The 16,638-nt window shown below is 40.6% G+C and overlaps 1 protein-coding gene across 2 annotated transcripts in view; it reads right to left on the bottom strand.

The window, feature by feature from the left end:
* Nucleotides 1-2,013: 2,013 nt before the first annotated feature.
* BOD1L1 (biorientation of chromosomes in cell division 1 like 1) overlaps nucleotides 2,014-16,638 on the bottom strand; it is a 59,796-nt gene continuing 45,171 nt past the window's right edge. Inside the window, exons 19-27 of one of the 2 annotated variants that reach the window (XM_050791639.1) lie at nucleotides 16,277-16,350; nucleotides 15,202-15,277; nucleotides 15,088-15,122; nucleotides 13,995-14,040; nucleotides 11,360-11,409; nucleotides 11,184-11,268; nucleotides 10,622-10,775; nucleotides 6,618-6,758; nucleotides 2,014-3,399 (exon numbers count right to left, since the gene is read on the bottom strand). In XM_050791639.1, the coding sequence (XP_050647596.1) occupies nucleotides 3,282-3,399; nucleotides 6,618-6,758; nucleotides 10,622-10,775; nucleotides 11,184-11,268; nucleotides 11,360-11,409; nucleotides 13,995-14,040; nucleotides 15,088-15,122; nucleotides 15,202-15,277; nucleotides 16,277-16,350 (779 nt within the window). In that variant the 3' untranslated portion in view covers nucleotides 2,014-3,281. The remainder of the gene's footprint in view (nucleotides 3,400-6,617; nucleotides 6,759-10,621; nucleotides 10,776-11,183; nucleotides 11,269-11,359; nucleotides 11,410-13,994; nucleotides 14,041-15,087; nucleotides 15,123-15,201; nucleotides 15,278-16,276; nucleotides 16,351-16,638) is intronic. The other variant, XM_050791640.1, reaches the window with a different exon arrangement.

Here is a 16,638-nt window from a genome sequence, read left to right as displayed (position 1 = left end):
GCTGTTGTACAAATGATAAACAAGACATCCCCCCCCCAAAAAAAATAATAATAAATAAAAAAGCAAACTTTTCTAGCATTTCTTCTCGTTAGAACTATCTTCCTCTGACCTCAAATCACTTAGGTTTTAATCACTGACAGAGATGTTTGGGGAAAAGCTCTGATATATTATGGTCCTAAGAGCAGTGAGCCTGCTGTTGAGGTGGAAAGATCAATACCTCCCTCCTATGGGCTTTCATATAAATAACTCTGGCCTGGGGGTTAGAAGACAAAGTGTTCAGTCTGTGTTGCCACCAGCTCGCCATGAGATCTCATTGGGAAGAGGAGTGTCACCTGATGACCATTCCTAATTGGCGTGGTTATGGTAAACCTGTTAGTAGACTCTAGTATTTAAGTAAAGTCTAGGTGGTAGGGGTCAAGTGGTACCACCCTGAGGAAAGAGGCCTGAAGTAGGCAGGGAAGGATTGTGGTTGTGGATGACCAACTTCAACTGAAGAGGAACCAGCCATCATTTTGAGTCACATTGTCCTCAGTCACAGGGCGCTCTGCTGCCTTCACTAAGTCTTGTGTGATCCTCCTAGCCTTGTCTCAGCTCTGGGATGGGAAAGCAGGTGGGCTCTTGTTCAGGTTGCTTATGGAGAAGCAGTGAGGCAGTGGCAGTGGTAACCAAGCCAAGGCCTGGGAAATGTCAAATTTGGAGATGGTCTGCAAGTGCTTCTCAGTGAGTTAGTGGAAACTACTGGATTTTAGGCTGGATATTTTTTTTGGAGTCAGGGACTGTCCTGTAAATTGCAGTATGTTTTGCATTCCTGACCTCCTTCCTTCTGCTCAATACTTTTAGTAGCAAATCATTGTGATGACTAAGAATTGCTTCCACCTATTTCCGAAGTCTTGTATTAGAATCATTGGAAGGTATGTGGTTTAGCTGACTTCCCCATCATAAAATTCTTCACGTATTTCCACTATTTCCAGTTTTATCGAGAGGCAGCATTTCTGCACACTCCAACTACCCGGTCCCTATAGGGTCATGCCAACAGCAGCCATTACTAAACTGAGTAACATCAGTGTCACAGTAAGACTGCGTTTTCAGAATGCACTGCTGGTGAACCAGTCTAAAACTGACTGGTGCAAAGGCTATGACCAAAGGAATCAGGAACCTTGGAAACTAGTTCAGCTTCTACCCTTTTACTTTTTACATTTTTTACTTGTATTTTGTATTTTAGATTTGGTTTTCTGTTCCTGCGTGCATTTACTTAGAATAATGGCCTGCAGCTGCATCAGTGTTGCTGTAAAGGACATGATTTCGTTCCTTTTTATGGCTACAGAGAATTCCATGGTGTGTACGCTCCACATTTCCTTTATCCAATCCACCGTTGACGGGCACTTAGGTTGATTCCTTGTCTTTGTTATTGTGAGTAGTGCTGTCATAAACATCTAAGTGCAGATGTCTTTTTGGAAGAACAATTTACTTTCCTTTGGGCATATACCTGGTAATGGGATTGCTGGGTCAAATGGTAATTCATTTTAACTTTTTGAGAAATCTCCAAACTGCTTTCCACAAGAACTGAACTAATTTACAGTCCTACCAACAGTGTATAAGAGTTCCCTTTTCTCACCAAGACCTGTTATTTTTTGACTTTTTAAATAAAAGCCATTCTAACTGGTACCTCACTGTGGCTTTGATTTGCATTTCTTACTTTTAAGACAAATCACTTTAGATTTTTGAGCTTTGGTTAAAAGTCATCCATATACATAAAAATGAGAAACTCTCATATTCCTCGTCTCTAAGGGCCTTTCTGGATCTAAAGTTCAGTTCTTCCAAGTTCAGTTCTACAGAGTTCAATTCTACGGAGTTCAGTTCTACCAAGTTCAGTTCTACTGAGAAACGCCATCACTGATTCAAATTTGAATGTGAACATGGAACGATATAGGTAAGACCAATTATTTAGAGAGAAGAAACAGTTTTCATGCAGACAAATTTTAAAACACACAAATAAAATTCTTACCACTCAAATTTTGGTAAACATTTTATAATTTATATATAAAATCTCAGTAAGAAACCATGTAAAATGACAGAAATATCCACCTGACATTAAGAGTCAAAATAAAAATAAAAAAAAAACCCATACACACTGAATGTAAATTTTAATTATAAAACAAGAATATGAACAAAACATTTAAAAATAATCTCAATTATTTGGCAACTCATCACATCATTGCAAGAGACAAATTTGATCGTAAGAAGTTTAATCTTATGAAAAACTGAAGTTGGACAGTTTGCTCATATGAGAGTTAAAACATGTTTAAAAAAACACCTGGCAGTAAAGCCAGTTTCTATACAGAAACAACTGTGTATAAAACAACATAAAATCCTGAAACTGGATAGACAGGAGGGACCTAATCTTGAATGCCTTTCTCTTCACTGAAAAAGACAATATGGGAAGGGTATTGGTAGAAGCTTCAGAACAGCACAGAGCAGGGGAATGAACACCAGCAGAGAGGTTTCTGCTGCAGGTGACTGACACAACTTTACCTGAACCAGAACCTGTTTTATGTCAATGGGGCTGGTAGTAAAGTCACAGATGCAAGTATAATCTAAAAACGTTACATTCTTAAAAAACAGAGCCACGACTGTGAACAGAAAAGCAATGGAGAAACTTTCTTTAGCTAAACTACTTTACTTGGATACATGCGAGTTTCCGCCAGATCATATTAAGATAGTTACAGGGCAGGCAGAGTCCTAAAAAATTTTCTACTAATGACTGCATAGCATTTAAAACCCTTTTTTATTTAAAAAAAAATAATAAAGTAAAATAAACAGATATATAGTAAAGTTCACAGATAAGTTTTCTCTGTAAAATAAATAGTGTTCATTGATTAGCATCATACATAGAGTAAAATACAACCTATTTTTACATGTTTATATACTATACACAGATTACCAGTAGGCAGCCTGGTGTCTGATGGGCTGGAGGGGTTTGCATTCATGATGTGTCACATTGGGAAATCCCAATTTTGAATGTTAAAATATACAACTACTTTGTTTTGAGTTCAGATACAAAGTAAACTTATTGTCCTTTATCTGAAATAAATGTACATAATATCTTCTATGAACAATAGTTTATAAAGCTGTTTAAAACATAACAAGAAAAAGCTTGCACCTAGGGACTTACAGCACATGCATATCTTTTTCCTGGTTAAAGAGAAGCCTATGGCCACCGAGGCATGTCTCTTTCCTCTCCACTGTGTTCCTCCATAAGCCTAGGGCAGCAGTGGTCAGGATTATCGCTTCGCTTTTTTCACAGGGGCTTCCTCCACCCTTTGCTGGCCTCTTGTTCGGGCCCCAGGAGGGCTGACTTCTCTCTTGCGCTTGATAGAAGGGGACAGCTGTGTCTTTGATCTGCATTAAGCAAAGTCAAGGCAATGGTGAGGTTTAAAAGCAGTTGCTTCAAATAACTAAATGGAAGAGTTTTGAACTTGACAGCTAAGAAAAGAAAAACCCAGTAAAATTTATACACGAAAAGGAGCTATTTCGCGAAGAGCTCGAGCTAACTGGTTCTTTGCTGTCAAACTCACAAACACAGGACACTGGAAGAGAAGTGTGAAGCCTGTGCTCTGGTTCCAGCTCTACCACACTCTAGGTGCTGATGGTGCTCAAGTCCACTTCCTTCTCTGGGCCCTAGTTCTTTCATCTATAAAACAAAGACATCAACAGTAGGTCCCACCAATATAGAAACTGTTCTAAGTTCAAACAATTAGCAAGAACACAGCAGGATTTCAACCTAGGTTGGACCAAGTGCAAAATCATACTTCGTAGCACAGGATTACAGAAAATAGCTGTGTTAAAAAAGCCACAGGAATTTCAGAAGAACATTCTAACCAATCTCCCTGTAACCAGCATACCCTGTTGATACAGTCTGTGATTAAAATTATTTGTTGGAAACTCCAATTAATCATGTTACTGTCCAGGAGATGTATGAAGTAGTTCCTCTTGGGTCTCCGACGCTTTCAGGAGAAAATCATCCAGAGCATAGAACACAGAGCCTTTTTTTTTTTTTTTTTTTTTTTTTTTTTTTTGAGACAGAGTCTCACTCTGTTGCCCAGGCTGGAGTGCAGTGGCCGGATCTCAGCTCACTGCAAGCTCCGCCTCCCGGGTTTATGCCATTCTCCCACCTCAGCCTCCCGAGTAGCTGGGACTACAGGCGCCTGCCACCTCGCCCGGCTGGTTTTTTGTATTTTTTAGCAGAGATGGGGTTTCACCGTGTTAGCCAGGATGGTCTAGATCTCCTGACCTTGTGATCCACCCGTCTCGGCCTCCCACACAGAGCCTTTTATAATTCTGCCTTCTACTTGTGCACCATCTGGGACTGTAGTCCTGCACCTTCCACATCACAGAGCAAGATGCCCTATCTTTGGAATCCCCCACAGAGAAATGCGACTTTATTGACATGAAGACTTTAGGTCTTTACCACAGCATTTATCATTGTAATTTATCTGCTGTGTTTCTACAAGTTACAATCAATATTTTGTAACTACAAGTTACAATCAATATTTTAAAACAAGATATTAATAGGACACAACAGGCCGGGCGCGGTGGCTCAAGCCTGTAATCCCAGCACTTTGGGAGGCCGAGACGGGCGGATCACGAGGTCAGGAGATCGAGAGACCATCCCGGCTAACACGGTGAAACCCCGTCTCTACTAAAAAATACAAAAAAACTAGCCGGGCGAGGTGGCGGGCGCCTGTAGTCCCAGCTACTCGGGAGGCTGAGGCAGGAGAATGGCGTAAACCCAGGAGGCGGAGCTTGCAGTGAGCTGAGATCCGGCCACTGCACTCCAGCCTGGGTGACAGAGCAAGACTCCGTCTCAAAAAAAAAAAAAAAAAAAAAAAAAAAAAAAAAAAAAAAAAAAATAGGACACAACAGAAAATACCACTTGTATCACATCTACTAAATTTGACTCATGAAAATTTTGTTTCAGTTACAGTAGCAGGAATGTGAGCACCAGCTGTATTGCAAAACATTCTGATAGTGGGTTGTTGCCAAAAAAGTTTGAAAGTCTTATATACATATATCTCTCCCATTAGACCCAATGATTTTCTAGGGCAGCTGCTGAGATTTATTCATTTTTCTAACTCCAGTGCCTACAGAAATGCCCAAAACATGGCAAGCAGGCAGTAAATGTCCTGTCAATGAATAAAAGGCTTGGAAAACCAAAATTGCAAGAGACGGAGAAACGGGACTCTACTGATATGAAGACACGTCTTTCATTTATTGTTTGACAGCAAAAGTAAATAAACTCAAATTGAGTCAAAAATTGTTGCAGATGATGTGGTTCTGGCATGTGTTGACAATGACTGAAAATGTGTTTGTTGATAATCCATTTCAAACCATTTCCATGGAAAGCCACCAGCCACTCAATGAACACCTCTTCAGTGAAGGTGCCGTGCGCAGCATTGTGCTGGGGGCCAAATGGCAGCTAACAGAAGCTCTGAGTCAGGCTGCTTCTCCCCAGCCATGTGAGCTTCGTAGCTTATCCAGGCCCTTCCAGTTCACCCAGAATGTGGTCTGTGACCAGGGGCACTGGTCACTGAGGAGCTTGTTGGAAATGCCAACTCACAGGCCCCACCCTAGACTTACAGACCCTGGATCTGCATTTTACAAAGAGCCTCAAGTGATTCGACTATATGTTCAATTTTGAGTAGTATGCATGCAAACCTTCCTGAGATTCTGTCCCTCACATATAAAATAAAAGTAACTGTTACAATTCACTCAATGAGAGTTAAATGAGAGCATATTTGTGAAAGTGCCTAGCGCTATAGTTTGCTTTCGTTTCTAGAACATGGGGAAAACAGCACATACATGCAAGTATGCTGTGAAGATGAAAATGTGGTAAGAGGTCAAAACGGTTTTTGTGTACAGTGAAGAGTCTTTTACTTTGGAATATGATAATGTATAGAAAATATGACAAGTTCCTATCTGAAGAAAGAAAGCTAGAGCTCAGAGGGGTAAATAAAAGGAATATACCAAACCAATGCTATGTGGCATCTCAAGTGCCCAGTACTGACCAGAAGCGCAGCAAGAAGAAGAGATGAAAACAGGCTGAAGCAGGATGGAAAGGATCTGACTTACTGGAGGTGCTGGTGCACTCCTCACTAGCTCAAGCAAAGGCAAGAAAGGCAGGCTTAGGACCACCTGTGGGAGGCAGTAAGACTAGTAAGGCTGCAGTGAAAGGTGTAAGCTGGCAGGGGCTGTGCCTGAAAGAGGAAGCTTTACCACCTCATCACCTCTCCAATGCTCTACCTAGCACAGAACTGATTCTGGACTGTTGTCTGCTTTACCACACTGCCTTGCCTTTGGTCTTGGTGGATGGGAGAAGGCAGATAAGGCTCATAGGTGTCAAGGGCAAGCCTGTGTGGCAATCCACTGCGGCAAGGCCAGACTGGTGGGGCCACAGAGACACCTTCTGCAGCCCTTCCTATTCTTCTTGGAAACCAATGATCCCCAAAAACAGTTATTTGGTGAGACAAAATCTTAAAGGAAATTAGGAAGAAAGCATTATTGCACCAAAAATAGTCTTAGGGGGTTAAAAATTACTTGAAGTGTAAGCAGGGACTTACCTTCCTAATGGGGGAGAGTTACTAACTTTTTCGCTGGTAGGTAACTTCTCTTTTGCTAATTTGTGGCGATTTCTAGGAGAAACTGTGTCTGGGCTGCCAAGTTTGGATGTTGCACGTGCAGATGGCTTGCTATGTTGCTTTCTGAAACAGATTATAGAAACACTGGGCAATGGTAGCACTGAATACTCCAGTCCCTGGAACTATTTAGGAAGTATGAGGCTCCTTGTGGGCAAGTCAGAACAATAGGAACTCAAATCAGAAAAATGGTTGGTTTTCCTGACCACTGCTGATAAGTCGATCTTAATGTCATCTACAACTACCTCTGCTTGTGTGACACTATCTTTGCTCTTACTGTGCGTGGTATTTTATTGTGATTTAGAAAAGAGATGTATCTGTGAAAAATAGAAAATATACTGGCTGACAAAATAAAGATTACAAAAGAGCTCATCAGGGTAGAATAAAGGGCCAAGATTAATGACAGTACAATTCACGAAGCTAAGTGTTAAGGCCCAAGTAGTCAATTGCACAAGAATTTGATAAGGAATTCTGATTAACCAGTAAAAACTCTGAAAAAGGAACTTGTTTAACTGGTGTGTTTTTCAATTTGAGGCTCAGTAATGAGGATGCACACTGAAGAAAAATATCCAGAAAATAAGGTAAAACAGTCCTCTTCTGGATTCATTAGACCACACTTGGTATACAGAGTTTGCTTCTTTCTCTTTCCTTCCTTTCCCTTCCTTCCTTTCCTTCCTTTTTCTTTCCTTTCCTTTCTCTCTCTCTTTCTTTCTTTTGAGAAAGAGCCTCGCTTGCTACAATCTCTTTTCACTGCAACATCCACCTCCCGGGTTCAAGCAATTCTCCTGCCTTAGCTTCCCAAGTAGCTGGGATTATAGGAGTCTGCCATGACGCTCGGCTATTTTTTGTTCTTTTAGATGAGGTTTCACCATGTTGGCCAGGCTGGTCTTGAACTCCTGGCCTCAAGTGATCCACCAGCCTTGGACTCCCAAACTGCTGGGATTACAGGCGTGAGCCACAGTGAGTGGCCTCTTTTATTTTTTATTAATTTTTTTTTTTTTTTTTTTTTTTAAGACACAGTGTCTTGTTATGTTGCTTAGGCTGGTCTCGAACTCCCAGCCTCAAGCAGTCTTCCTGCCTCAGCCTCCTGAGTAACTGGGATTACAGGCATGAGCCACTGCGCCCAGCTGCATATTTGCATCTAAAAGAGGATAAAGGTCATTGAGGAGCACAAACAGGGATGATGAAAGGGCTCAAGAAGCAAGCAGAGAAGACCTGGAAGCTGCCCTCAAATATGTAAGGGAAAATTAGACAGAAGGTTCTGAAAGTAGAACTAGAATCAAGAGTAGAAGCCATAGGGAGGCCGGCTTCTACTGAACACAAGTCAGAGAATGCTGAGGAGGATGTGGCCACTGAGGTCCATGCAAAAGCAGGAAGACCCTTTCAGAGGAGATGCAGGTGCAGTGACTCAGGCATGACTGGCTAGTGGTACTACATGATCACTAAGAGCCCACCCAACCCAGACAATTTGTGAAATTATGAAAACATCAGAGCCCTGGGACTGATCAACCAATGCCAAGGAATCCAAACTAGAGAGAAAAGAACTCATTTGTAAATCAAAAGTTTATATTATAAAGTGCATGAAGAAGAACTCTAATAATCCAAGTGATTACAGAATCAGATACATCAAATAAGATTTTTAAAGAATTTACAAAAGGCAAATCGGAGAGCAATTTCTAGACACTCACTAGACGGCTAGAAGGCCTATGGAACGTTCTCTGAGTTGAGCCCTACTTTCCACAACGGTTTTAGAGGGAAGCAGTAATTCTGGTGGGATGGATGCTATACCCAAATGCATGGGTTTTGGGCTCCAGCACCCTCACCCTCTCCTAGCAGCAGCAATTTGGATTCTGTGACTTCTTTTCTATTTATCTGAGTTGCTCCACCTAAAAAAACAAATATGAGACCACCTTATAACTTTCGCCGTGTGAGCTTCTAGAATCCTTTGGCTCTAAAATCTGATTCTTTGAGAAATCAAACCATGGCACAAATGGCTAATAATGTGTTAAGTTTGGAGGAATTAGAAACAAGTTGATTTTAAGTTTTTTTTTGAGATGGAGTCTCACTCTGTCACCCAGGCTGGAGTGCAATGGCGTGATCTCGGCTTACTGCAACCTCCGCCTCCCGAGTTCAACTGATTCTCCTGCCTCAGCCTCCCGAGTAGCTGGGATTACAGGCACATGCCACCACGCCTGGCTGATTTTTTATATTTTTAGTAGAGACAGGGTTTTACCATATTGACCAGGCTGGTCTCGAACTCCTGACCTCATGATCCGCTGGCCTCAGCCTCCCAAAGTGCTGGGATTACAGGTGTAAGCCACTGCACCCAGCCCTGATTTTAAGTCTTTATGTAAACACAAGATACTATCATATTATGGTGTTAGTGTTATTTTTGAAATAAATCTTCCTGAACTTTTTGATCTTGAATAATGAAATTAAATAAGATGATACCAAGATTAACACCTTATAAATCACATTAATTAAAAATTTAAAAAATATACATTTTTTCAGAGACAGAGTCTCACTGTCACCCAGGCTACAGTGCAGTGGTATGATCACAGCTCACTGCAGCCTCAACCTCCTGGGCTCAAGCGATCCTCCCATTTCAGCCTCCCAAGCAGCTGGGACTACAGGCTCATGCCACCACGCCCAGCTAATTTTCAAGATTTTTTTGTAGAGATGGGGTCTCCCTGTGTTGCCCAGGCTGGTCTCAAACTCCTGGGCTCAAGTGATTCTCCCATCTTCGTCTCCCAGAGTGTTGGGATTACAAGCATGAGCTACCATGCTCAGCCTGGAAAATATTCATGTTTGGGAAAATTATTAACGGTTAGGATGAGACTACACAGTTATGTACCATTTCTCAAATGTGCCATGGGAAAAGGAATGCTGGATGAACAGTTATAATGATATAGGCCAACAACAGAAAAGGGGTATCAGCAAATAATGCTTGTTTAAACAAAGTTCAACCGGCTTCTTTCCTTTAGGAGTTTGCCAAACCCTTTTTTTTTTTGAGATGGAGTCTCGCTGTATCACCAGGCTGGAGTGCAGTGGAGCCATCTCGGCTCATGGCAACCTCCGCCTCCCAGGTTTAAGCGATTCCCCTGCCTCAGCCTCCTGAGTAGCTGGGACTACAGGCGCGAGCCACCATGCCTGGCTAATTTTTTGCATTTTAGTACAGACAGGGTTTCACTGTGTTGGTCAGGATGGTCTCGATCTCCTGACCTCATGATTCACCCACCTTGGCCTCCCAAAGTGCTGGGATTACAGGCGTGAGCCACCGCGCCGAGCCCTGGAGTTTGCCAAACCCTCAATGTTTTAATGAACATGTAACTGAGAAGGAGAGAGAATTCACTGTCATTCCCAAACTCATCTGACCATGGTACTCTTTTTCTTAGAGGTTTCTGGCTACGATAGGGCTTGAGAGAACACATTTTGGGAAATATATGAAATTATGTACCTCAAAATTGGTCAAATTTGGGCACTTTCCTATGATTAACCTATTGCATAGCACTGGTGAGATGCATGTGATGACGGCGGTGCATGGGCCTGGTTCCTCCTGCTTTCTGGGTTGAAATAAGTATGCTGAGAGCAGGGATGTTTTATGTATGTCCATATTCATGAATGGTGCTCAATACAACGTCTGAAGGATGGTAGATGCTCAAAAAATATTCGTAACGAATTGAATGGGTTCCACCAAATAGACGTTTAAAACCTGGTAAAGACTCTGAAGCAATCCCCTAAAATGGTTTAGGACAGAAAATGTGTTCTCCAAGAACTATGTGCCCACTAACAATAAAAATGAAAGGGAAACACTTCCACTGAAGTATGAATGATTCAGTTAGTACAAAGAGAATCCCAGAAAACCCAGAGCAGTTTTCAGATGGAGAAGCTGGTGAAGGTCTCTGGCAGCTCTGTGCTGCCCCCATTACCTCTGAGCCTCTGATCTGGTGGTGGATCTTGTGGTGGCTCCTGAAGGCTCATCCTCTTCCTCTTCTTCCTCTTCCTCATCAGACTCCTGCTCTTTCTTGTCCTCTGCTGGTTCAGAAACTGATTTCTGGCGTTTTCTTTCTGGCTCTGAGGATTCTGTTCAAATAGAAGGGTAACACCTGGATTATACAATTCCCAAAGATCCAAGGGAGAGAGTCATGGAGTTTAGAACTTAGGATATTAGGGACTTGGAGGCAGAGAAGTGGTTTTCCACTTCCTTTTTGTTTCAGCACTTGCAGTTCACAACTGTTTAACTTAATCTCAAACACATTTTGGATAGTTTACATATGCAGTTCACAGCCAGCGTTCATAAAAAATTCACATGTACTCAGAAAAGCATCTGGGATGTACCATTTCTGACATGGGCTTAGACCTATTTCACACATATTTATGTAATATTAATATTAGCCGTATCCCATTGGATTTTTCCTCATTCAAAGAAAAACTCTTAAAAAAAGTGATTTTGAAACAATAAGACTTATTAAGAAGTTGCTAGAAGCATACCTGCATCATCTGACACAGTGAGAGAACGTTTGGGTTTTCTTCCTCTCCGACGCACACTTGCTACTGTTTTTTCTTCACCATCATCCTAGAAGCAATAAAATTAAAGTTCAAAGGGTGGTCAGTTGAGCATTTAAGTTGATTTGTAAACATATCTTGATAAGAAATTTAACACTTACATTGCTTATACTTCTTTCTTGTAGGTTAGCTGTTTCTTTATTGGATTCATCTTTAAGAAAAGGAAATCTCTGCATTAATATTTTATTACTGTAAATTTAAATTTCAACAGTCAGTCTGGCTTATCTGTGTATCAGTATTAATTAATACACTGTTATACACTTCATTATTATTTTGTTATCAGTCAAGCAAAGACAGAATCAGAATACCTAGCAGAGATCACACTGGATTGTGAGTTACAAAACCTAAGTTTTCATTTCAGATTTTATTTTATTTGCTGACCCTCAGTTTTTTTTTTTTTGAGACGGAGTCTCGCTCTGTCGCCCAGGCTGGAGTGCAGTGGCGCGATCTCGGCTCACTGCAAGCTCCGCCTCCCGGGTTCACGCCATTCTCCTGCCTCAGCCTCCCAAGTAGCTGGGACTACAGGCGCCCACAACCGCGCCCGGCTAATTTTTTTGTATTTTTAGTAGAGACGGGGTTTCACCGTGGTCTCGATCTCCTGACCTTGTGATCCGCCCGCCTCGGCCTCCCAAAGTGCTGGGATTACAGGCGTGAGCCACCGCGCCCGGCCCCTCAGTTTTTTTCAGCTACAAAATAGGAAGTTGGATTAGACTACTTTTTTTTTCTAAGACAGAGTTTCACTCAGTCACTCAGGCTGGAGTGCAGTGGCATGATCTTGGCTCACTGCAGCCTCCGCCTCCTGGGTTCAAGCAATTCTCCTGCCTCAGCCTCCCGAGTAGCTGGGATTACAGGTGCCAACCACCACACCCAGCTAGTTTTTTGTATTTTTAGTAGAGACAGGGTTTCACCATGTTGGCCAGGCTAGTCTTGAACTGCTGACCTCGGGTGATCCACCCGTCTCGGCCTCCCAAAGTGCTGGGATTACAGGCCTCTGAGCCACCACGCCTGGCTGGGTTAGACTACTTTTATGATCCCTTTCAGCTTAAATGTTCTGACCCCAAAGAAAGAATAAAAAAGGGGCATATAAGGAGCTCACAATATGTACCAGTAACTGCAAGTTGGAATGATATACAGGCAGAGCATCCTTAATCTGACGATCCAAAATTTAAAATGTTCTAGAATCCAAAACTTTTTGAGCACCAACATGACCCTCAAAGGAAATGCCACTGGAGCATTCTGAATTCTGATTAGGAATGCTCAACTGGGAAATGCAAATATTCCAAAATCTGAATAAATTCAAAATCTGAAACACTTCTGATGTCCTAGGCATTTCAAATAAGGATATATAACGGGTACTTTTATTTTTATGAGACAGGGTCTTGCTCTGTTGCCCAGGCTAGAGTGCAGTGGTGCAATCATAGTTTACTGCAGCCTCCAACTCCTGGGCTCCAGTGATTCTCCTGTGGAGGCCTCGGAAAGTGCTGAGATTACAGGTGTCAGCCACCACACTTGGCTAATATGGACTTTTCAATTTCAATGTAGCTCTACAAGTATTATGATCCTAGCTTATAGTCTGAACAAACCAGGCTTGAGTAACTTGATTTATGTAATTTGTTCAGAGTCACATAACTAACAAGTAGAGTGACAGGTAGAAATCTTTTGACTCCAAAGACCTCATGGTAGTTAAAAAAGTACATCTTATGACCTGTTTGTAGGGTGCATACATACATTCTTTATGCATTTGCTTTCTGCAGATGTTACAACTTTCTGAGACTGTTTCATGGTAAGAAAAGTAAAGATTAGTTCAATGCACTAGTTGAAGCTGAGATTATGGGGATGTTCATCAGGCACTCAAAAACTCAAAGGTACTTCTTTTTGGTGACTGTAGTAGTCATCGTTTTTTGCAGGTTTAAAATACCAATGAAAATGAAAAAGTTAACCCAATAGAAAGGTCAACAAAGAGGACTGTCTTAAAATGGTCATCATTTTACCCACATTCAGAAAACATTCTGAATCACACAGCTTTAATTAGCGTCCTTAAAGGGCACTCAAGTTACAAAGATTTCTTCTTGTATGGATTCAAATACTACAAAATTATCAATACAAACTGGTGAAGACCAAATGTGCAGAATCTCCTCCCTCTTTTAAAAAATAAACAAACCTTAATTTACCAAGACACAAGAAAAAATGAAGTACGATCACACATAAATGTGGGAAAAATTTTATATTACCTATTTGCTTTATTTGCTGATCAGAATATATACTTTATCGATCTGACCATGCTATTTATTTGATACAAAATAGCTGTCACATTAACCTTTGTTGTTGATATCAGCACTTCAAAGGTCACTAATGGCTCCTCTTGCTTTTATGTAAAAAATTTTAGACCACAAAATGGATATACACACATTGCAAAAAATATCTGGAAAATGCATGCAATAGTGACAAATAATATGGAATGCTCCCATTATTCCACCCTCCAGAGCTAATCATTATCAACATTTTGGAATATATTTTTCTCCTTGGAATGAAAAGAAAAAGAGTCAAAACAATTTCAATTCTTGAGTCCTGGACTCCGTAAGTCAATAGTCTCTCCCAGATACAAGGACAACTATTTTTACCAAGGGGGCCACCCACTTCAATGAGAAGCAGAATGGAAGTCCCAAACATTCTCCAAGAGCCAGCCTCTCCGGCCCCACCTCAGATCACACACAAAGGAATGCTATAGGTACAGACCTGTTGGCATTACTTTCAGTTTGCTGCTAGGTGGAGATTGTTCTACCTATGTTTAAATAAACAACAACAAAAAAATTAAAATCAGCAGTTTATAATCATCACATAGAAATGCAATCAATGATATAAAAGTGGTATAGGATCTTTATTTACATAGGCATATTTGAGACCTATTTTCTATAATTAAGTATACCTAGCCAAACATGGATGCCTGAGCTTCTAAATACAGACTTTCCAATAAGTTACTTCCCTTTTGCAACGCTAGAGGATGAGAAGTGAGGCAATGCAGCATGGCCACTGTGGTTAATATTCCCCAAGACAAACCATTTTACATGTTGGTAAATGCATTCCCATGTGCTTCTCTGGTTTTGTCTTATAATAATTCTATGAGATAAGTACTACAGGCATCATACCACTTTACATTCAAGGAAACTGAGTCACCCGAGGGTCCATGACTGACCCTAAGTCACAGGTCTCAGGGTAAGTGGCAAAACTGAGGCTTGAATCCCATGTTCTTTTGTTAGGTCAGTGAACACACATCTGTTCTCCTTATAATGCTCTTCTTATAATAATCCATTGAAATGCATGCGATGGAATCCTGATACAATGCTTTTGGTGGGTATATACATCAGGGTCAAAGATAAAGAACGTTCAAACATAAAATATCACTGAGGATTTTCCTGCACTGAAATCAGTGTATATTTTAGGTCAAAAAGAATTCCATAGAAAGTAGTAAGATGGCAAGACAACTCACAAGTCTCTCTAAAGAAGCCACTATCTCAAAATCATATAAAATAGCTAATTTGTGTATTTTAACCACAGGTAGCCGCAGGAAGATAAATCCCTAGATAATTTTTAAATAATCAAACTCATGAGTTAGAATGGAATAAGAATGAAGAACAACTAATATAACTCTGTTTACACAAAGATACTAGTAATCAAAATATTTGAATGGTTACTCAGTATTTTATTTAAGAAACTCTTTTAAAGCTTTTCAAGTACTTAAAAAATAAAGTTCAAAATACTAGATAGTGCATTATACCCTTTTCAGGTTAAGAGCAAGTATTTGAAATTGTCGTGTTTTGCAATTACTTACAGTGGCAATGCCAGTATCTGTTTTGGAGTCGTCTTCTAAAAAAAAAAAAAATTCTCTTAGAAAATCGGTTCAAAAATTTCTTGTGTGTGAACTGAAAATACACCAAGTACCTACTCATTTTTAACGTTGTTTCTACAGGGTATTTGCGAGGTCTTCCTCTTTTCCTTTTAATAATTATTGGCTGATCTTCCTAAGGGGGAAATTAAAAACAACAGCAATTAAAAAAAAATTTAATCCTTTATTATACAAAGTTTTCTCAAAAATCAGACTTAGAGTTCCTGTCTAAGAGAGCTCAAATCCTAGCTTTGTCACTTTAAAAATATGTGATGTAGGGCTTAGTGTTTTATTTACTTATCTCACTGTAGTTCCTTCAACCTGATAAATATCACTAACTGTCATAAATTAAAGGAGCCGTGATGATTTTGAGACAATGAAGTAATCAAAGTGTTACCTTTTACTTCTGTAATAAATATGTATGTCCATTTAATTGGGATTTAGCCCAAGTTAGTTGTGACCAAATGGTAACCCTTATAAAAAATAAAGGAGTCCACTGAATATATCATACATACAGAAGTGAGAACAACAACGAAAGATTTAAAATGGGCAAACTTGGTGATGGTTATCTAGATCTGGCTAGTGCACAGGCTGTGTCTCTTGATTTATGGTGCTCAGTCTCAAGCCACTGCAATTCTCTGCTCCACGGGCTCCCTGAAAATCTATGGGTTACAGTGGGCAGGGCTGGGATGCTGTCTGTGCCTGCAGCCCCCAGGAATCCATGACCTTGCCTCATGAACTAGGTTCCCTAGAGTATTCCCTGCATGCCTTCTGCACAACCTGCTGCTGCTGTTCCCATTTCATCCTAGCTGGACTCCATGGCTCAGATAGCCTCCAATGTTAGGCCAGGAACCTGACGTTGACACTGATGTAGAGCACTGAGCTGATCCTTTCTGGCTATGACATAAGTGGGTCTCATACAAATGTTTTGAAGAAACAAAGATGAAGACAACAAAATTAATCAAAATGACACTGATAAAATGCACTGTATGAAATGGTACCCCATTGCACTAAAAAAACCCCGAGCTCCTTCAAAGTACTTAAGAAAAACTCAAGGTAACAGTATTTAACGAATTTAATTTGGTTTTAGTGCTTAAATAATTGTGAACAAATAAATATGAAAAGCACATCTCACCTCCTGAGATTTTATGGTGTCATCATCGTTCTGCTCTGGCTTTTCACCAGTAGTTTCACTGCTGCTATATTCATCTGTAGAAAAGGAAGAGCTTTGTCCACTGCTAGTGGCCACGGTCAGCCTTCCCCATCTTTACCCAAGTGACCTACATAGCTGCAGCCACACATGAACACACACTCCATTTTCATGTTTCTACCATCAAAATTAGTAAGCCTGAGTTGGGGTGACTAGTAAACAGCACATTTTGGGTATAGCAGGATCCAAATTAAAAATGATCCCTAATCTTAAGCATGAGGCACTTTATTATACAGGGAAAGTAAATGAGCAGAATAGATGTTTCGGTTGTTGAGAGATACAATGGC

The sequence above is a fragment of the Macaca thibetana genome, chromosome 5 (genome assembly GCF_024542745.1).
Source record: "Macaca thibetana thibetana isolate TM-01 chromosome 5, ASM2454274v1, whole genome shotgun sequence".
Lineage (NCBI taxonomy): Eukaryota > Metazoa > Chordata > Mammalia > Primates > Cercopithecidae > Macaca > Macaca thibetana.
Note: the sequence above shows the minus strand (reverse complement) of the source record. Positions and strands in the feature narration are given on the sequence as shown.